This window comes from Neolamprologus multifasciatus, chromosome 20 (genome assembly GCF_963576455.1).
Source record: "Neolamprologus multifasciatus chromosome 20, fNeoMul1.2, whole genome shotgun sequence".
NCBI lineage: Eukaryota > Metazoa > Chordata > Actinopteri > Cichliformes > Cichlidae > Neolamprologus > Neolamprologus multifasciatus.
The window spans coordinates 21687806-21711072 of NC_140458.1; the positions used below are offsets into that span (position 1 = coordinate 21687806).

Sequence of the window (23267 nt, forward strand, 5' to 3'; positions counted from 1 at the left end):
TGTGATATACCAAATTTCACCACTAGAGGGTAGTATTGTGAAAAAGTGCAGTGGAGAAAATAGATGAAAAACGTCTGAGAGAACTGATGAATGCGCTTGTAACACCCTGCTACATCCAACTATGTAGGTTTATGTGCTGCGATCATTAAAGAGCCACTTGTTCCTTGCAGAGGACTTGTTTCATTATCAGTCACCATTACAGGAAGGAATCTTTAAAATATTTTTGAAATCCTAACAATGTTCTACAATGGGAATCCCTCTCTCAATTCAAAAACTTTAAAAAAAATATATGTGAAATGGTTATATTTATATAGCTTTTTTTGCAAAGATGAGGTGTTGCGGGAAATTCGGAATTTCAAAAATTCACAGTCAACAAAAAGCTATGTGCAGATCTATTTTTTTATTTAGAGAAAAATGACTACTTAAAGGGCAGCATGAGGTCCAGTGATGAGCACTGTCACCTTACAGAGTGCTAGGTTCAAATCAATGATGGGCCTTTTCTGTGTGGAGCTGGCACAGCCAGCTTGTATGGGTTATCTCTGGGTACTCTGACTTCCTCTCACAGTCCAAAGACATACGTGCAGTAGGTCAATTGGTATATCTAAATCAGCTGTGGGTGTAAACACGAGTGTCTACGGAGCCCCCAGGGGACATGGGAGAAAAAAAAAATTAAGACGGACTTTTGCGAGATCTCACAAAACAAACTCGGGATCTCGCAAAAGTTTTAGCCGCATTCTTCGGAGGCCGCCAGCTTGAAGCCGACCGGGAGGTCGAGGCACGATGTGCCGGGAAAGCGGTGTTCCTCCCGGCTGTAGTAGGTCTCAACCTCCCGTTAGCTTCGAGCTAGTGGGTGTCAGATCTCCGAAAACGTCGGAGCACTTTTGCAAATATGTGATGTCTTGTAAACCGAGCAGGTAGCTGACGTTTACACAACTACATTCACGCCTCAAAATATCTTAAAAGTGTATTTTGTGACCCAGAAAGAGTAATATTACAACTAAGTAGCTGCCGCCATTGTTGGAATTCAACTTTTGCGAGATCTCGCAAAAGTGTTGCGAGATCCCGAGTTTGTTTTGCGAGATCTCGCAAAAGTTTTGCGAGATGCCGAGTTAGTTTTGCGAGATCTCGCAAAAGTCCGTCTTAATTTTTTTTTCTCCCATGTCCCCTGCGGGGCTCCGTAAGTGTCTCCATGTGTTAGCCCTACAACAGATTGGTGACCTGTCCAGGGTGTTATCTGCCTCTTTCCCTATGACGGCTGGATTCCGACCTCCCAGAAATTTTATAAGCAGAATTGTTTGGATTAAGACTTAGTGGATTCAAAATAATAATAATAATAATAATAATAATAATAATAATAATAATGAACAAAAACAATGTGTTTAGAAATATCTTGCTAGATATATTAAAATAATAAAGTAAAACATAAAAGCATACAAAACAAAAACAAAATGTTTTGTTATGGCAGGAGCTCAAATTCTTTACAAAATTTTAACATTTTATCCTTTGCAGTTCCCAAAATTAGCCATGAAACAAATCATAATAATTCTAATAATAATAATTTGCTGTATAAACCTTGTATGTTCCTAGCTGAGGACAAACTGATTCTAAAACAAAGAAACAAAGGACAAAGAGAAAACAAAGGAGGCTACCCATGTGAAGGCTACCTTGAAGTCTACCATAACAACACATGGGGCTTTGTTGGGGATACACACTGGAGCAAGAACACTGAAAAAGTGGTTTGTAAGAGCACTCACTGTGGGGAACCTGTGGAGAATTCAGTAAGAGATATTCCCAAGCCTTCTGAAGACAGGACCGATCTGGCTCAATGAACTGGAGTGTGAAGGACACGAGAGCGCTCTGTGGGAATGTAAACATCCTGGTTGGAACTACAGCGATTACTCAAGGGTCACAGTGAAAAAACTTAAGTGTTCAAGTAAGTTTTTCAAATTTTTCTCTGTTTTTTTATTTATTTATTTATTTTTGGTGAGCTCAGTGACAATGACTCTTAGCTAAAAGTTGTTAAGGGAAATCAATTGTGGTGTTTGTTTGTTTGTTTGTTTGTTTTTTATCTGTGTTTATATTTGGCTGATAATTGAGTGTGCTCTTCAAGGTAATATCACATTAAGCCTGGATGGACCCAAATGTGCTGGAGCTGTCCAGTACTCTGTTGATGGCATAACTCAGGGTTACTTTTGTAACAACAACATTGGTATGTCTTCTCTTTTTGTTAATTTTATATGTGTCAAAGGGCAAAGCTGTTTAAATATTGTCAACATTGCTCTCTCTCAATTTGATTTGTAATAAGTTCTATCATTTTTTTTATGTTTTGCGATGTTTTTGATGAACAAACAATAAATTATTCCTCTCTTAAAAAGGTGAAACAGAAGCCAGGCTTTTGTGTGAAAGTCTGGGGTGTGGTGGACTCAGAGAAATTCCTCCCTCAGAGAGGGGGGATAGGGAAAGATTCAAAAAAGCATTAAAGATGAAGCTTGATTGTTCGGCTTTTAAAGAAGCAGACCCAGATCATCCGTGGCAGTGTGCGAATGGCAATGATGATTCAGTACCATGCAAAACTGTTTCTGTCATATGTGAAGGTAACACACACACACACACACACACACACACATACACACACACACACACACATATATGGTGAAAGTGTTTTTATGAACAGGTTATACGAGACTGCAGCTCAAAGGAAACCAGTCAAATGTGTGTTCTGGGCAGCTGGAAAAAGAAGAAAATGACAAATGGATACCTGTTCAAAACGAGACCTTTGATTTTGATGTGTGCCAGCAAATGCACTGTGGTAACTCTCTCAGCCCAAACAACAGCCCAAGCAAAAACCTTAATGTGACATGCACAGGTAATTCAACACATCTATATTCCAACACAAACAACTTCCAAGCAAACACTTGACACTGTAAAACTGCTCTCTCTCTCTCTCTCTCTCTCTCTCTCAGATGAAGTTAAAGTAGTTCTGAAGCTCTCTGGTAAAGACAGCAAGTGCTATGGTACAGTTAATATTAAAGTGAATGGTTCAGTTAATCCTGTGTGTGCCTCCTCCTGGACTAAAAAGGAAGCTAAATTGGTCTGCAAGGAGCTTGAATGTGGGGAAGTGAGTGTTCAAGTTTACTCACCATAAGTTACCTGTTGTTCTGATACATGGATACTGAGTGTATCAGAAACTGTCCATGCAGCAGTGCTACTGGGTTTATTGTAATAAGTGTATTAAAGTGCACCATTAATACCGGATGATTATCAATGAAATAACATAAACTCATAAATGCTTTGTTCTAGCTGATTTATACTAAAGTCGAACGTCGAAATTCAAGAGGGATAATGGACCATGTGAGCTGCAATGGCAGCGAGTCCTCACTGTGGCACTGTCAGGCTCAGCATGGTGACAATATCCAGTGTTCAAACCAACCTTATGTGGTGTGTTCAGGTGAGATACAGCAGTGGAAATGTACAGAGTGGCTGCTGATGGCCTTTGTCTGCTTTTATAATGGGATTTTAAATCCTGCAATAAATTCTCTGTCGGGAGAGAAAATCTGTAACTTCATTCAACGAAATTGTGACATTGTTAAATTCTGATTAAATTTTTCCAAAATGTGTTCAGTAAGAGTTTAATTTAATGTATTTATTCTTTTTGTGCTTCGTGGCTGATAAATCTCTTATTGTCGTGGTACAGACAGTGTGGAGGTGAAACTGGCAGATGGTCCTGGAAGATGTGCTGGAAGATTGGAGATAAAGCATGAGGGCCAGTGGAAGAAAGTTCCTGCAAAAGGATGGACAGAGGCTCAATCAGCAGCTGTCTGCAAACAACTGCAATGTGGGGGAAAAGGCAAAACTGAAAAATTCAGTCAGGGTTCTGATAGCTTCCTGTCAATAACGTGTCCGACAGATAAGAAGATATTAAAGATATCTGAGTGTTTAACAGAAAACTCAAACAACCAATTTTCAGATCAAGAAGCGGAAGCAGTTGGAATCACCTGTGAGGGTGAGTGTTATTTATTTTTTTTAAATTTCTCTGCCCTTCAGTGACATCAGCCGGAAAAACTGTTCCCTTTCTTAAAGGAAGAGTTTTTGTATCTTTGGCTTTTTAATTGCTCAACACTGATGATATTGGTGAAGTTTGATCAAAACGGGAAATACTAAATTTCTAATATACGATAAAATCTTAGAACCAGGAAAAAGCCATTTTCGTTCATCGATGTGAGGCAGAAGAAAAGAAAATGTGTTTTTTCCCCTCAGCTTATTTAACTTCTCTTTTTATTCTTGACCTCATTCAGGCTCAAGAGTCCTTCTATACCTACAGTTTAATACTTGCAAACTAAGAAAGGGATTTTTGTTAATCTGTTTTGATCAGAAAAGTGAAATAAGACACTACAACTTTCATTGATCATGCCATATTAACATTTTTTCTTTAACATGCTGCCTTGACTTTTTACTCAAAAATGTAATTTACAAAATTATTTTTGGAAAGTTACATGCTTCGTAAGGAAAGTCTTAAAGTCAATGCCCATTTTTTACTTATAAATAGAGATAAAACTGAGTATATTTTAATCTTATAACTATTAAATTGGCCTCCAGTTAAATCTTTAGTTGATCCAGAATGCTGCAGCGAGAGTACAAGAGAGAGCAGATTTGTCCTATCTTGGCTTCTCTTGATTGGATCCCTAGATCAAATTTAAATCCTTCTCTTCACATACAAGGTCTTGAATAATCATCTTAAAGAACTACATTGGCAGTTGAGCACTTCCCTCTCAGACTACAGGCTTACTTGTGGTTCCTAAAAGTGGAATAGAAGGCAGAGCCTTCAGATTTCAGGCCCTTTTTCTGTGGAATCACCTCCCAGTTTGGATTTGCTAGACAGACACCTTCTCTACTTTTAAGATTAGGCCTCAAACTTTCCTTTTTGATAAAGCTTATAATTAGTGCTCAATAGGGTGACACCGAACAATCACTTAGTTATGCTGGAATAAGCCCAGACTGTGGTATATCTCCATTCACCTTTTTTCACCAAGTATGTGTTTATACACCACTTTCCTATTTTTTGTGTCCATCAGGTCTCAAGGTGGTGTTTTTGAATGGAACCTGTTCTGGTCATGTGGGGATAGAGCATGGCAGAGAAATCTCCTGGCTCTCTGGGTCTAACGAGACATGGAACCAGGAGTCTGCAGACACAGTGTGTCAGCAGATGCATTGTGGGAACGCTACCAGCTTTTCTTTCAATCCTACAGTTGATAAAATTAATAAAGTCTGGAAAAACTCTTTTAGCTGCTCATTCAGAAAAAAGTCTCTTTTTGAGTGTAACCAAACTACACCTCTGCCTCCTGACCACCATAATTCTACTGCCTATGTGAAATGTTCAGGTAATGTGAAATGTGAATGAGTTAAAGTATAAAACTAAGACTGACGTCATTATGGAATTGATTTATTGTGAAGAGACAATTTATTTATAACATACCTTTTAATGTCCATAGATGTACATTCACTTCCTCGTTTTCTCTCAATCAAGTTTCTACTATTTTCTATTTTTTCTGAAACCTAGCTTGGTCTAAGAAGTTGTGAAATATCTGCTGATACTAGTTTCCTCTTAAACTAAACTTTTTCATGTCACAACAGGAAATATTAAGATGAGGTTGACGAACAGCTGCTGGGGAAAAGTCAGGATTCGTGTAGAAGAGAAGGAAGGAGATATGTGTGCAGACACCTGGACAGAAGACAAGTCTGTGAAGCTGTGTGAAGAGCTGAACTGTGGGACGCCCATAAAAGCCCACAACAGTCCCAAAGATGGTGATATCCTCTTTAAGAGTTTACACACGACAAATCAGACTACTGACCTGACACAGAGCATCTTTGTCAAAAACCAGGACAATGATGAGTCCTGTAAACAAAAACCAGCCTATGTTGTTTGCTCAGGTAATTGTTTTTAAAAGTAATTTTATATTGCAAAAATGTAATAAATGTCATAACTTTGCTTTTTTAAAACGTTTCATTTTCAACTGATTTGGACCCTTTGGAAAAAAGTGCCAGTTTTATTGGTTTGTTGATTCTTCAGTCACTAAGTTAGTGGATTACAGAATTTAAAAAACAAACAAAAAGACATAAGTCTGTTTTTAAATGTTCCTTCAAATGTTTTAAAAATATCTTTGTAAATACTGTTTTTTATAATTAAGCTCATTTATGTTAAAGAAGGAAATATAAATCTTTCTGAAGCTATCAAACTGAAATTCTTTTCACTAAGATGATGATGGTTCTTGTTGCTTAAAATTGTAATTAAAAATAAAACAAGAGTATTATAAATATATAGCATGATTTTCATAATTTCTTTCTTTCAGGTAGTGTCAAGCCCAGATTCAGCATTCCCAGTTACAAATGCTTTGGAAACGTAGAGGTGGAGTATGAGGGGAAGTGGATCCCTGTGTGCGAGGATGCTCTCAAAGACACTAACAATCAAAACACCATCTGTCAGGAGCTTAAATGTGGTGATGCTGACGAGACTCTTCCCTACTTTGGACCTGCACCAGCAGATAAATTAGCCATTTCAAACCTAAACTGCGCTGCAAATGCTAACAGTCCATTATCTGCATGCAGCAGTATTACTGCTTCTACAGCTGCCTGCAAACACAGTGGCCTCCGATGCTCTGGTGTGTATAATGATCTTTGTGTCAGCAGTTTCTTAATTATTATTTGCTCCTTCAGCCTAATTTTAAAATAAAGGCTTTGAAACTGAATTGAAATTGAAACAAACTGAGATTAGTTTGCATTTCAGAAAAATGTTGAGATAAAAATAATGCTGCGTTCAAACTTTGACTTGTTCGCCTTCAAAGGTTACTTTTAGTGAAATAAAGGTTAGAATGTTAACATCCTCACCTCCATTAATCATATTTGTTCTACTCAGTTTTACTCTTTTCTTTTCTGCTTGTTGTCCATGTCACCAGTATGGCTCTGCCACACAGTCTGACTCACTTAATGTCTGGAATCAGCTGGAAACAGCTAGCCTGTGCAGTCTGATGGTTATAAAAATATCGCTGTCATCAGTTGTCATCTCTTTGTTATCACTCTATAAAATCATTTTATTTACACAGCAGTCAGAAGGGTAGCTAAACTTTAAAAACTTTAAGTGGATGCAGGATCATAATGTCATTTCTGTGTGCAGAGTGTGTTATTTATATCATTCAGATCCTGTTGGTTACATCATGTTTTGTGAACTTTTTATTTCTCTTGTCTGTCTCAGAATGGAGGACAATGGTACCTGACAAAAAGGCCTGTAGTGGAACAGTGTTGGTTCACTGGAAACAGGGACTCAGTGCTGTTTCCAGGGAAAACTTCAATGAAATTGAGAAGGAAAAGCTTTGCCAGGATATGGACTGTGGTGGATACCAATCAACAAATAAAAAACACCCCCAAACAACTAAAATAGATTATTTTTGGAACAAAAGCTTCAGCTGTGGTAAAAATCCAGGAAGCATTTGGGAATGTGAAAATAAAACCACACCCTCAGGGAAGGAGCCAGTCTTTATTGAATGCAAAAGTAAGATTTATATCAGCAGGACTGATCTTAAATGATCACAGACTTTTTACATTTGCACTGGAAACACTGAAGAGTGAAACAAGATACAAGGAGTGTGAAAGAGAATTATTCCAGATAACTGGATAAAGTAACAAACCAAAGCTAAAAGTGTTAAATGAACTATTTGATTATGGACTTGTGCTTCATATTTTGACTTTGCAGTGCAGAGACGATTAACTGATCATTTCTACCTCAGTGCTTTATGTCTTTATCAATACTTGACTGCAGTGTTTATTGCTTTCCTTCCCAGAGGAGCCCGATGTCAGCCTTTCACAGGGCTGTCGTGGGGAAGTGAGGATAGATGGCGTTCCAGTGTGTTATAGTAACTGGGATCTATCCTATGCACACAAAGTTTGCCAAGAAAAGCTTTGTGGCAATGCTGTCTTCAATGAATCCAAAGCTCCATCAAAGGGTTCAGGTAACTTTTACCATGTCAGCTGTGAAAAGTACCATTCCATCATTGGCCAGTGCAGGAGGACTAAAGGACAGTGTGGCACAAATGTGGTGTTCATTACTTGTAGTGGTAAGTGTGAGTCCATACACCTCTCTTTCCATAAACTCATCCCTATATACAGTACATGCATGTATGTCCTCTCTTAATTATAGTAGTATTTTAATTCATTATCTTAGAGTAATTTTTCTTTTCTTTTTTTTTACAAAAGGAAAGTTTGTTTGTTTTTTTTAATAAAAATGACATTTTCAAGTTGTTTATGCCATTGTTAAGGAACTTATTCCAGTTTCTGTAACAATGACCATTTGGCTGGTTCAATAGAAAAGTAATCTCAGAAATTTTAAAAATGTACAAGTTATTTTTGTCCATTTTTAAACACATTGCAAACACAAGCAAACAATCTCTAACTTCATACTTGTCAGACAGAAGTGGATGAGCTTGTTTCCTTCTTTAAACACAGTTTCTTTGCTTATACAGAAAGTGTAAAGTTCCGCACCGCTAAAAAACATGGAGGTGTCCTTTATGTCAATTATCGAGATAAGTGGGAAAGAGTATGTCCATTTAATCCTCCCGAAGACTTAAAGGCAAAGCTCTGTAAAGAAATTAATAATGAGACCCATAGCGGCTCTACGGAAATCAAACAGGTAAATCTTTACATTCTGTTTCTTGAAACCAGTCACTAATCTTTCTCGTATGCTACAAACCAAGATCATGGACAGTTTCCTGGCTCTGTGTTTCAGCTTATTTAAATCTAATAATGAAGACTGGAATGTGACTTTTATATTATTTAGGTTTATGAAATGGAAAGAAATGTATGAGAGGTGTTGCTGACTAAACACAAAATGCTCAAAGAGTTTTAAGTTAAAAACTTACTGGACACTTTGCTGACACATAATTTGCAGAAATATAAAAGAAATTGAATGTCCCAATACTTTTGGTCACTTTAGTGACTTCTTTTGCTGTGTGTTGCTTTGATGCTTCAGTCAGGCCTGTTTTTCACTGCCAGAGAAATTTCAGTGTTTTCTATTCTGGCTGTATCTCTAAATTTGAAAAAGTTTAAATTTGATTCAAGGTCAACTTAGAAACAACACTGGAGTTCACTAACGATATCATGGATGTCAAGCGCTCTGTCAAACAACTTTCCTGTGGAAACGTTTCTCCAGCTGAAATAACTTGTAAGACAAACCACAAATCCTTTCTCAATAAGTTCTATTGTTTTCAAAAATATTCATTCAACTTTTTTTGCAGAGAAGAGACTTTTTATAATGGGTAACTCTGAGCTTACTTACCTTGAGGTGGTGCAGATAAACAAGATGAGTCAAGTACAGCTCTCAGTGTGACTGAATCCAGAATAAATAAAGTGATTGTTTTTTATTTCAGGCTACGATCCACCCACTACACCTCCACCACCATCTCTTACACCAGTAGCACCTATTATCGTGGGTGTGGGATTTCTTCTTGTTGTTGTGATCTTAATTTTGGTATTTGTACGATTCTATCTCAAGAGAGCCAGGAAGTCCAACGTTTCACGTGAGTATCTTTATTACATGACTTAAACACATGGCATGTTTCACTTTTAATGAATTACTTTAAAAAGTGTAAAAAACCTGCCTGAACATGAGAACAGGATCCAGAAAAGGGTGTTTGAGAGTTTTTGCCACAAGAGGGCAGTCTGCAAACACATACTTGGTGAGGGCATACTGACTGAATTCTGAATTCAAATAGTGCCATCACTACTGCCGACAAAACAAGGAACGCATCAGCTCATTCAAACATTGCTCACTTTAAAAACTTAGGGAAACATTGCGAAAACTACCCAAACTTGTGCTTGTGTCTTGTATTTCCTGCTCGTATACTCAGGGCTGGACTGTTACAAAAAATCAGCCCTTAGTTTTTCTTTTTAATCTCCTTGCTAAAGTTGTTTTTGGGTTAGTTCTTAGTTGAACTGCACTACAGTATGTGACAATTAATAGCTAAACTTTATCTGTTGACAGTGGCTCATGGACAAAGTGGCCATTCATTTTACTTTTGTTGGGACTGCTGTCCCTCCCCCTGCACTTCTCCACGGCAGCCTCCTGTTACTGTGAGGGTTTGTTGCTACAGCAGTTGTTGCTGGAACAGCAGCAGCCCCGATAACAAGTGGCCTAATATGATATATTTTGCTGCATTTATTTTTACGTTTCTTTTCCTTTTCTCAGCTTTTCAGCTCCACCTTTTTGCCACTTCGTCCGTACTAAATTCTGTTCTGCAAGTTGTGTGAGCACACATGGAAAGTAGGGGAGGGCCTAGTTTAAAGATTTGAAAACAACAACCTGAAAGGAAAATGTAACCCTGTTTTTTCATAACAAAAAGTAATCTTATCTGAACAATAACACTGTTGTTTACATTCAAAGTGCCTGTATCAAAAATGCATAAATTGCCTGCTGACAGTGCTTTTATGGCTGATTCCAGATTACCGCACTAGTCTTTTTCTGTACCCTGGTACATTGGTACATCACTGGTACATTAACACAGTGCACTGTTGTTATGTACTGTATGAGTAAATGTGTAACACTGTAACCTTTCAGCAAGAATGCTGCAAGACAAAGAAATGGAGTTTGAAAGTGGGGAATATGAAGATGTCACGAACAAAGAAAATGAGATGGAAGACTTAAGTCATGGCAGTGAGTCATTCATTTGTTTATTTGTTTATTGATTGATTGATTATTTTTTTCATTCATTCATTCATGTTTTCGAAATACTTTATTGCTTCTGATCAAAGTGCCATTTAAATACTGTACACCATGTTTGTTTGTTCTAGGTCTTGCTGCTTCTTATATTTCCATGTCCATGGTTATATTTTACACAAATATTTCTTATCACTGCATATCAATATTCCATTTTTTCTGCTTTTACAAGTTATTTCTGCTTAATCATACTGTGTCAAGAACAAAACCTTACCTCAGTTAAATCTGGATTTTACTCCGTCTGATGTCGTCTCCTTGTGCAGCCCTACTGCTCCCCCCTGCTGACTACTTGAAGGCGCACAATTTCAATTTCACCGTGGACCTGAACAGAGATATAAAACATATATGAAATGAAAAATTATCTTTCAAACTGACTTTCATGGCAGAGATCATTGGTAATAACAGTTAAGCCTCTGGATACAAAGAGCAGCAGTTTTTAGTGAAAGTCTATGGCTGTCAATCTTAAATTACATGGTAGGCCACTTACAGGAACCAGTGAAATCCCCCTTTCTATCAGCTTAAAGAAATGTAACTACAGATTTAAAATAATAATAAGGGCATTTTAAATAGTATTTCTTAGTTTTCTGCATGATAAAAAAAGAAATGCTGCTGTAGTAAATGTTCAATTTGAATTGCAATCATCAAATGTATAATATTACAGAAAAATAGAAAGTTTCTATTAATTCACAGGAAATACCCTGATGGGTTTTTTTTTCAATCTAGACCGACTGTAAAAAACGAAATAGTAAATCATAAAGACAGGAACTTCTCTATGATTTAATGGTTTATCTTTTGCAGTACTTAATTCATTTTGTGCAGTATAAACATCCTTGGGGGACCTATTTTTCAGCATGAGAAGCTGCAAAAATTAATTAATTAAATAATTGTTTTTATGAAACAATTTGCCTGTCTTAGATTTATCTCAGATTGTTTCCAAGTGGGAGTTCTTTTTAAAAAGCCAACATGATGTAAGTGTTCTCTTGCTATTTTTCATTCAGGAGCCAGATCAGAGGCTGAATTAATCTCAGAAAAGGATGGGCGGAAGGAAGGATTAAGTGTTTCCTCTTATGAGGATGTTGAAGCAGATGAGGCTCGACCCCTGACCTTTCCAGGCACTACTGCCATCAACATCAACACGCATGAAGGTGTCCATAATGAAAGCACTGGAGTTCTAAACTAGTTCGATCACAGTGTTTTCACATTTCAATAACAGTAAATGGCAAAGTTGGAAAATCAGTGAGTCTAATCTCTGTTTAACACATGTCACATGTCTTTGTGACAGACGGGGTGACCTACGAAGTGGAAGATCCACAGGAGAATTATGACGACATCGATACAATCCCTGGAACCACACAGACTACAGCAGAGGTCCATGATAGCCTTGAAACATCACATGACTTAAACACAGCTGCCCCAGGATTGGGGGAGAGAGATGAGGACTACCTAGAGCCAGATGTGGATGGGTGAGCCGAATGTGGCTTTAGAAACTACTTTTAAAAATCAGTCTCAAAAAGTGGCTCATGTCCAAATTCACCTTCATTTCTCTCAAAGAAATATCAAATGAAAAGCAATATTAAAATCTTTAAATTCAACATACATTTACTGAAATGGGTGAACTTCCATTTGATGGAGGAACAGTGCAAAACGACTAAAAATCTTTTGATACTATATAGCAAAAAAACTTAAAATGTACAATGTAAAAAAAGACATCATTTTATTATGTTTTATAATGCCAGCCGCTTCTTCCTGCTTCTAGTCTATAGGCTTAGCTAACTGTCTTGTTACTTTTATATTCAGCATAGAAATGTGTGTAATATCAATATTCACATCAAACTCTGAGTATAAAAATACAAGTGTATTTCTCACAATATTAAGCTATTGTTCTAAATATAGTATATTCTTTAAAGCATACATATAAAGAATTCAATATCTTGTGGTTGTCGTCTTTTGTGATATTGTTTCATTTTTATGCAATGTGTCATTAAATGGTCAAACATGAAATTCCACTGCAGTTGGTATTTCTTAACTGGTCTGTTAACAGCTTATCTTAACAATGCTCAACTTGACAACAAAACAAAACAAAAAAACCCAAAACCCAATTATTTTTATTTTATTTTTTGATTATTTCCCCCATGACTACAGCTTTTTTGTGGCTAATTTTCACATTCCTGACAACTGTTCACAGTGCACATTTTTCTATAACTCACCCAATTTGTGTATTGTTTGTATTGAGACTTAATTACGGCATGATTAAGGTTGTGATTGATGTGAATGACATGTTTCATCCTGTTTAGCTTCTCTGGGTACGTACATTTTGTTTTGAAACTAGTCAACAGTAGCATGTGATTAGAAATCTCTGTGAATTACGGATGTACATTGCTAACAGAACTAACTAGCTAGCATGACCATTAGCTACTAACTCATTATTTTGTTCTTACCATGAGTCACTGGAGGGATGAATAACACTGCTTTACTCACAGAGCTTTAAATTATTGACATTTTTAGGTTTAATAATTAAAGAATATCTAGTGAAGCCTCAGAGACTCTGGGATTTTGGAAATGGCTTAGATGTTGAGTATCAAACTGTATGTTATGTATGCTATATATAGTTTGATACACAGCACAATAAGCCGTTTTATCAAAAAGACAACACTTTTAGAGTCTCTGAAGTTCTGAAACTTGTTATGTTCCATTCTTACAGGTTGTTGACTCTTTCACCAGTGTTTGGGTTGAAAATATTTTGAATACAGTTATATCATCATGCACTTTAATGTTCTCTGTTGCAATTTATAATTTTCCCCAGTGGTTAAACTTGGAGCAACTGCTTGATGCAAATGTTAACATGGGTAAGCTCATCATTGAGGTGCAGCTTTTAGGACATTGACAGATTTACTAAGGCCTCAGATGTTTGGTCAGAGCAAAGGGCCAGTGAGAATAGAGCCAAAGGGACTAATTGTAAAGAGCATTCTGTCACAAGCAGCACTGATGTCAGAGGCCTTGCTGAGGAGCCATGATGTAGGATTGAGTCTGCTGTGTAGCTGAAGTTGAGATAGATTCAGCATAGTTGTCTGCAAAGGTGGCAAATCCATTCTGGACTTAAATATTTGTGCAAAGCAAACTTAACCAAATGCAATAAAATGTTATTAGTACATGATAATACAAACCTTTTTAGAGTTTGATTAAAATGAAAACTTACATACAGTGTATTCAGTTTGAATCAGTTATATATAAACACGAGCAGAGAAAAGGAAGGAGAATTTTTAAAGATACCTTTACTTTCTTTTGCCTACTTCGCTCAGGGTGACTTTGCCTCCGTGGATTCCGATTCAATTCCTATGGGAACACCACAGATGTAACAAAGTTGATTAAAACACTCAAAATTCAATGAAAGAGGTGTTCATCGCATTTAGATATTCAAGTGCATAGTGTGGAGGATGTCATAATGCCTGGAGGCAATCGGATGTAACACCCCCCCCCCCCCCTCCACCCCCAATATTTCTGAGTGTTTTCATTTGTAAATCGGTCAGATTCGACCCGAACACAACGGGAAGGTAGGAGGGAGAATAAGCAGATGAATGCATTTTCAAATAACCATAATAACAATATAACATTTAATCATTAATTGCAGTTAAAAAAAGAGTGTGTCTATCCAACACACACAGCCTTCTTCAGTTCTTAGGTTTTACATATGACAGCAAAAGATAATCATTTGAATCTCTGCAAGCTATAAAATTAGTTACAATCTCAGAACATTATATAACATATTATTACACCATGCCACTGTTTATTTCACAAAAACTGAATATAAATATGAAAGCAGTGCATGAAAAACTTCATGACGCCACAGCTTGTAGAACTACCTCATAGCACCAGGAGTAACTTCAACTAATTGTTTTCTTTTTCAAATAATTTACAGTGAAGCGTGATGAGTGTCCCCAAGTGACCTTTTCTTGAGACATTTTTTTTATTTATTTGTGTGTGCATGTGGAGTCCTGCCTGTGCCCCTCAACAGTAATATTTAACTATTAATCACAATTTTGCTAAATAAAAGGATGTGCTTGCATCAGTCACATGATGACCATTAACCAATGCTCACCCTTGACATTAGAGCACGCTGGCTAGTTAATTGATGATGTGACTGGTGTTTTCTGAGGTGTTAGGAGACACACTGTCTGCTCAAATCCAGCTAAATACAGTCAAATTGATTGGGTGGCATTTCATTTCATAACATAGATGGACAGTCACCTAAATATACAGCCAAAGCAACCCAGGAGTTTATTAAAGCAAAGAAGGTCAATATTCTTAAATGGGCAGTCAGTTATTTGATCTTAACCCAACTGAGCATGCATTTCACTTGTTGAAGACTAAACTTTGAACAGAAAGGCCCACTATGTCTAAATAAATCGAAACCCTTGTGTTTTCAATCTTGTGTGTTGCTCAGTAGCATTCAATATTTATTATTTACGGTTATTTATGCTTATCTTGGTTATTGCTGTGGTTTCCCTACTGTGTTGTTCTGTTTTTGCTTGTTTTCTTTTTTCCCAGCAGGTGATCTAGCAGATTTTTTGTGTCTTTTCTCACTGTCCCTCTTCCCCTCTGTTTTTCTTTTCTCTCATTTTCTTCAGTTTCTGTTGTCTGTCTTTCCCTTTTTTATCCCCCGGTCATGTCTGTTCCGTTTGTAATAACTTAAAAGATAAAAATACACAAACAAACAAACCAAATAATAAAGATCAATCAAGTGGGCCAGTATGGCAAAGCCATAATGATAAAGTGTTTGTGAGTTTGTGATAAAGTCATACAATCTATTGTAAAATATTTTTTCCAGTATCTTAGACAACTGCGGTGGTAAAGAGATGGGCCAACAGTTTGTGAGAAGACATTTATCTTCAGGTTTATATATTGGAAATAACCTTTGCAATTTTCATCTTATCAGAGAATAAACCATTCTGTAGTGACTGATTACAAATGTAGGTAAATGGTTTTACAATACATCCAATAAAATCTTTAATTAAATCCATATCAATGTCATCACAGTCAGTTGATTTCTTGGAGTTAAAGGATAATCCCAGCCTAACACAGTATGTTGAAACTTAGCAACATACTAAGTTAGCTCACAGCAACAAGGTCCCAGTTTTGAATCTGGCCTGCTGGGGCCTTCTTATGTGGGGTTTGTGGTAGCTAATACTGTTTCTTTTTGTGCGGGCAGTGTCTAATCGATTTGTTTTAGTTCCTGTTGAATATATTATGTTTTATGTTCTTTTTATAAATTTCCCGAATGTCCTTTCTATCCCTGCTGCTTAACTTTTGAATGGAGGGCACTTGTACCACCAGTAATAAAAGTCAATAAGACCTGTGGTGGACTAGTAGTCAGTTACTCAGGAGGAACAATAATCGCTCTTTCCAGTAAAGGCTGGCAAAACAAAAAGAGAAGGAAAGGTTTTTCCAGGATATGAAATGTGGTGAATACCAATCAACAAATGAAAGCCTGTTCCAAACAACTGAGACACATTCTTTTTTGGAGCAAAAGCTTCAGCTGTGGTAAAAATCCAGAAAGTGTTTGGGAGCATGAAAAGAAAATCCCACCCTCGAGGAAGGAAACAAAACCCAGCCATAATGGGGCTGTGGAGCCGTGCTAGACTCCAATATTTTTTTATAAAAATAAAATAATAATTTCCTTAGAAAAATAAAAATTTGGGTGGTCTTTTTAAGACAGTGAATCCCTTAAAATAATCTGTACATGAAACTAGCTATATTTGTTTTTCTTGTTTCCTCTGCTCCCAGTGTTTTTGCTAAGGTAAGCTGACCATCTGTAGTTTCATATTTGTATATTTGTCAAACTGAAAGTGGATAAACCTGTTTCCTGAAGTGCTAAAACTATGAATCTTTTCCCAGTCACTCATAATGGTTTTCAAAATATTCATTCACGTGTTTACCTAGGTGTGTATTCTGTAAATCTGAGCTTGCTTACTTCGATTGATGTGATATAGATAAAGAAAATAAATCAAGTCACAGTTCTCATTGTGAGTGAATGTAGAAAAATTAAATAGGACTATGTTTGATTTCAGGCTATGTGATGACATTTCCACTACAACCAATGCCCCTTTTCTATATTCATATCACCTGTTATTGTAGGTGTGAGACTTCTTATAGAGACACCGTTTTTGTATATATAAAATTCTGAGTGTTCAAACACCCAAGAAGTCTAAAGTTTCACGTGAGTATATTGATTGCATCAGTTAGAATTAACTGACTAATAGCTTGTTTCAGTTGTTTTTTTTAAAAAAATGTTTATTTATAAGATTTTAAGTTCAAAGTTACATAATGTCACACCAGACAAAGGACATAAGATTCAAAAACAATAACATTTAAGCACAGAAAAAAAAAAAAGAAAAAAACAGAAACTAAGCACAACAAAAAAAGACCCCAAACAGGAAAACAGGAAAGAAAAGGAAAAAAATAAAAACAAAATAAATAAATAAATAAATAAAAATACACCAGTTAGCCAGTACAAATCAAAAGTTCAAAAGAAACACCAATGTCCAAAAAAGATGATCTTCTGTGTGAGTTTAGACAGGGCAACAGAGAGTTCACCAAGACCAGAAGATGTGGGAAACAAGTCCAGGAAGGAATCAGGGTCCGGCAGAAGTGCAGTTTCACACAAACACAAAGGGCAGTCAAATGGGTTAAAGTTTATGTTAAATTCCCATTAATATGATTGAGAAAAGGGCCCCAGGTTTCGACAAACTTAAAATGGGTGTCAGCCAAACGATAACGAACCTCTTCAATATACAAACAATTTAAGTTTTAATGAATTGCCATGAAGTGTAAAAACCCTGACTGCACAAAAGGTTTATCCTAATCATCCAAGTTTAAAGTAAAAATGTGTTGTAGGCTTTTTGCCAGGAGAGGGCAGTCTTTCAACATACTGACTGCATTCTGACTCCTCTGTACTCCTCAGCTTACAGCCATTTCTAATAATACCTTTACTGCTGATGACTGAACAAACAGCACATCAGGTCAGCCAATCATTTGTTTACTTGATTAAAAATGCAAAAACACAACTGGGAAAATGACCCAGATCTGTGCTTGTGTTTTTCATGTTCTTGTGCTGTGTACTGGTGCATTAGCACAGTGTATTAGTGAAACAGCTGTTATGCACTATATCAGTAAATGTGTAATACTGTAACCTTTCAGCAAGATCGCTGTCAGGGAAAGAATTGGAGTCTAAAAGTGGGGAATATGAAGCTGTCTGAAGAAAGAAAATGAGATGGACAACTTCAGTCTGTCATGCAGAATGCGGCTGCAGGATGCGTGTTGTAGAGAATGAAGACCCAAATGCTGACAAGCAGAGGTTAACTTAACAAAAAGTGAGACATTTTGTTTATGTTAGCTGATTACAAACATAAACCAGACAAGAAAGCCAACACTTGGAAATACCTTGACAACATGGAGAAGGACTATCCAACTATCCAACAAAGGGCTGAGAAAGACAGAGACAATGTGTACACTGAAGAGTGACGAGGGAAGTGGAAACACATGGGAAAACACCAAGAATGCATTCGAAATAACAAGACAAGGGAAGAAAAACTGAACACACTGAACACAGAACAAGTGAATGTCAAAATAAAACAGAAGTACGCAAACACACAAACACTGACAGGAACACACAAGCTTGTCACTGAAACAGGGAAAAGCATACATAGATGCATAATGACAGACTGAAACACAAGGGGAGAAACATGGGAACATGTAAGGGAGACGAAACACATACGTGACTAAGAGACTGAGTCCAAGGGAAGCGAGGAAAACAAACACGAGATGTAGAGGGAATAAACAGAGACGTGACTGGGGAAACATATACACAGAGGACATGACAGACTCTTACAGGGGACACAGGGATGACACAAAGACAAGAAAAAGAAATACAAAAAACTCACAGACATAAAAGAACTAAACTCCAGGCTAAATTATATAAATGTGAACTTAGAACATCTGCATTATGCAACAGAAAGAATGATGTATACAAAATAAACTAAAAATGCTGAGTCAAAGACCTAGCGCCCTGACACAGTCGTGATTGAGCCAAACCTTATTGTGATTTGACACTATATAAATAATACTGAATTGAATTTAACGTGCTACTGCTCCTCCCTGTTGACCACTTGAAGGTACATCATTTCACTTTTGCCTCCATTTTACCATGTGTCATAACAGAGAAACAAATATGACGTGTAAAATTGATCAATTTGTTCAGTTTTTCTTATCTGCATTTTTTAATTTTTAAACATGTTATTGATCAAAGTCTGGAGCTTTGTGTTATTTAAATACTGTACATCATAAAGGTAATTATTATTACCTATATACCTATATATATAATTTAATGTGGTAAGAATAGTGCTGTTAAAATTAACGTGTTAACATAGATTAAGCGTCATCACGATTAACGCGATAAAAAAAATTAACACTATCAATGTATCTGGAGTGCAGCATGACTCAAAATCCCTGAAATGTTTCTGTCAACGCATTTCGGGCAGTTTGTCCAAGTAGTTATCTTCTCACAGAGCATCGGGGATCAGTAAGTCTACCTCGGGCATATTGACTGACACAACTGCCAAGTGAATTGCAACAAACTGCAGACCTGTTAATGTTGAGAACACACGCTTTACATAGCTTTGGTTCCTCGTCTCAATGACTTGAAGTGCCTCCCTAAGAGTGACAGAGAGAGAGTGGATAAATGTTTACAGAGATTTTTTGAATGTTCAAAATATTCAATGTTTTTACTCTGTCTGTTTGCTCATGCAAAATGAAATGTTATTAATATAGAATAAAAATGAATGATATTTATTTGTGATTAATCAAAATTAATCCACAGTAACGTGTGATGAATCTCATTTAAAATTGTAATTGTTTGAGAGCTCTAATATATATATATTATATATTAGTCTATGCTACTAGTATGTAGGTTTTTTAAAAAGTTGTATTTCACAGGAGAGAACCTGTGCAAAAAGAAAACTATTCAAATTCTCTTGGAATTTAAGCACACATTCCTTGTGTTTATTCTCCATTTAATTCGTTACATTGTATAAATGTCTGTTACAAGCTTAAATATAAAGTTGAAGTGTAATTGCAGCCAGGCTATTGATCAAGTAATAGTGTTTAATCGTGATTAATTACAGAAAATTATGATTAATTTGTTATTTTTTTAATGTATTGATAGCATTAGGTAAGAAGTAAAATCTTTGACACTGTTTAATTTGACATTGAAAATATGCCATAAACTGCTGTCAGTGTCTGCTCCTTTCTAAAAGGAGGAACAGGATGAGCACTGCTAGAGCTGCAAAATTACGTCCAGCAAGTCAATGGTGTGAAAGTCCCTGATCAAACAATCAAAACTTAAGTTCAAAGGGATTTGATCTCCTAGTGGGATCAAACTAGAAATCTTTTTAGGCAAATACTACGCTATGAAGCCACTGGACCACAATATTTCTTATTTATAATTATTCTTTGACAGTGCTTTCATTTTTCTTGTTTTAATTTGATGTTTTATTGTTATATAGAGAGACATATGAAAAAAGGTTAGGGCCACTGGGGAAAAAAATTCAGAATTCTGAGAAAAAAAGTCAAATTCTGACTATTTTCTATAATTTTGACCATAATTTTTTGACTATTTGACTATAATTTTGAGACTATGTACTCAAAATTACCCCCCCCCCCCCCCCAGCAAAAAAAACCCAAACTAAAGATGTCTCCAGTTTGTTTGTTTTTTCCAGTGGCCCTAATCCTCTTCCAAAGAAAAATACTCTGATGTTTATGTTTTCAGAAAGTTTGAAACCTGCTTCTAGACTGAAGTCTCTCAAGTTATCAGTGGTGGGCTCCAGACTGATGATGTTATTGATTAGTTTGGTGTCTGTTCAGTGGAACAAACTGCCTACATGACCTGAAAGCTTCCACATCTGCATCTGCATTCTAGAACATTTCTCAGTGTTATCGTTACTTACTCTACTTACTCTGTGTGCATGCATGAGCGTGTAGGCAGTTCACTGTGTTTGCGTGTGTGTTGGGGGGGGGGGGGGGGGTACATGCTTGGGTTAGATGTGGTTTCTGGGTAAATGTTTTTAAATGCATTTATCTGAATGCAAAGCACGTTAAGATGACTTGAGATAAAACATGCTGCATAACAAAACTGACTTGTTGTTTAAACAGTGGTTTCTGAACTTCAGGTGTAAACTCACAACCAAACCTGGCAGATGTTCCCCTTCATCAACAGGAATGCTTAACAAACATGTTTTTTTAATTTAATATTATTTAACCAATCACAAAATCTCATTTAAGCTGAATCACAAGTTAATTGTAAGTAACATTTTTAATGGTTAGCCCAAAACAGACTTTGATTGCTAACTCAAGGGCTCATCACAGTGATTATACTGTTAAAACATGTACATGTAGGTCGGCACACACTCAGCTTTAACATCATTCTGCGCTCCTGGCTATCTTTGTGTAAGCATGCTGTCTGTGCAGATGCTTGCATGAAGAGCCGAAGTTGTGTTAGGTGTATAATTCAGCTGTATCTTTCGTGGATGTAGTTGGCACTTCAGGTGAAAGAAAATGTGTCTTTTATCCACCTTGTGTGCAGATAACTGAAGAACCTTTGCAATCCAAGTAACGGCACAATTGTGACTGAAATTTAATTAATTTAGTACAGTAATTAATTAATTTTAGTAATTAATTTAGTGTGATATTACTAAATTAATGACACTGTAAACTACTAAAAAGTCATTTAATGCTACAGTAAACAACAGAAAAGTATTGTTGTACTTTTCTGTTATTTACAGTTTACTTATTAATTCATTTTCTACTATCTTTATGATAATGCCATTTTTTTTGAGTTTGTCATGGACTGATTTGTTTAGATGATGGTAATTTGTTCTTGTCTTGGGAAATTTGAGGTAACTTATGTAGTTATCCATTATCCTTTTAATTTACAGAACTTCTATGTGGAGTTCCTCAAGGCTCCATGCTGGGACCTATTCTGTTTTTAATATACATTCTTTCTTGAGGCCAGATGATACAGCAGTTTCCTGATGTTTCTTATCATCTTTTTGCTGATGATATTCAGCTATACTACTCAGCCTTCTGAAATTTATAAAGGACTTTGTGTAAAACTTTCCAGACCGATATGTAATATCTTTGTTTCTCAGTTCATCTTGAGTTTCTTTAGATTGTGGAATGATGTGTTGACAGGTTTTATTTAACTGAACTTGTTTGGCAGTAATCAGGCCAGGGTGTGGCTGGTACAAGAGAAAATGCATTTTATGATTTTTGTGCATGTTGTAAAAGAGGATGTCTGAGTAACTTCTGAAGTGACTCTATCAAGGTTTGCACAGATATATACATCATCACTGCACTAATTAATTTTTGTATTTTCATGTGATTTCTTAATTTTGAAATACTTGAAACCAAGCAATGTATTAGTTCCTGGCAGTTGCTACAGTTTGTGGTAATGTATGGTATGTGTAAAAGTCACACAGTTTTGTTTAACACTGTGTGTATCTGTAGTGTGTTGGGGGCTGTGCACACAGAGAGTCTTGTTTGCTGGTTAGCGTGCCCTTTAATATTGTATTCAATGTCATACAAACATACGAATATTGAACAAATATTCACAGTAAATATTTAAAGCAAATTAAAACCCAATATAGGATCTATTTAAAAAACAACAACTTTTAAACACAGGTACAGTAGGAGTTGATACGTTCATATTTTTCTGAGAATATATCTGAAGCAGAAGCGTATGTGATCACAGTTTCCTGCCTAGATAGACGTTCTGGTTTCAAAAATACAACCCAGAGGTTTGTGGCTTCATTTCTGTTAAGCTACCTCCAAACTGGAGCTCATGGTTGTGTCAGTTATGCTTCATTTCTGATCACATCACTGGTAAATGTGGTCAAGACACCTCTGTGTGAGTCTTACGCTTAGATGTAAGATCAAACAGATTTTCACACCAACAATTTATTAAAAAATAAATTAATAAATAAATAAAGGCAACCTTTTTTTTTAGGGGGCATGCATATTTGAAAAAGTCACCAACTGATGCCAAAATTTTATGTTGCATTAACATTAGTGTCTTAATTTTTAGACACTAGCAAAATAATGTAAAGGAAGATATAGTATTTGTATTAGCTCTAAACCTTGAGATTACTTATTTGATTTGTTAAACTACCTGTAAATCATTTAAGCTTAAAAAAGGCACCTAACTCAAAAGATGAACGACTGTGCCCACACGTAACATACAGGTGAGTATAAATGCATATTTAGACACCATGTTACTAGCTGTGTTTCCATTTCTTTGGCTGAATTTAATTAAAATTGACAAATATAACAGTTTATTAGACATCAAGCAATATTTCTGCAGCAACACTCTAAGTCCCAAAGAACTATTAGGTGAGAAGAAGTTTCAGGCCTAAATAATTATTTATTGTAGATGAATAGTATCTGAAACACATGTCATCAG

General features: G+C 36.2%; 1 protein-coding gene across 1 annotated transcript in view; it reads left to right on the forward strand.

Moving 5' to 3' along the window:
• Nucleotides 1–12765, forward strand: part of LOC146494904 (scavenger receptor cysteine-rich type 1 protein M130-like) — a 49618-nt gene extending 36853 nt beyond the window's left edge. The window contains 19 exon segments of the mRNA XM_085145125.1: nt 1588–1814; nt 1816–1933; nt 2111–2209; nt 2376–2594; nt 2675–2866; nt 2964–3118; nt 3301–3448; nt 3695–4003; nt 5073–5378; nt 5632–5928; nt 6348–6656; nt 7247–7543; nt 7833–8105; nt 8511–8677; nt 9106–9208; nt 9414–9563; nt 10601–10696; nt 11758–11904; nt 12042–12765. Of these exon segments, the coding sequence (XP_085001251.1) occupies nt 1588–1814; nt 1816–1933; nt 2111–2209; nt 2376–2594; nt 2675–2866; nt 2964–3118; nt 3301–3448; nt 3695–4003; nt 5073–5378; nt 5632–5928; nt 6348–6656; nt 7247–7543; nt 7833–8105; nt 8511–8677; nt 9106–9208; nt 9414–9563; nt 10601–10696; nt 11758–11904; nt 12042–12226 (3797 nt within the window). The 3' untranslated portion in view covers nt 12227–12765.
• The last annotated feature ends 10502 nt before the right edge of the window (nt 12766–23267 follow it).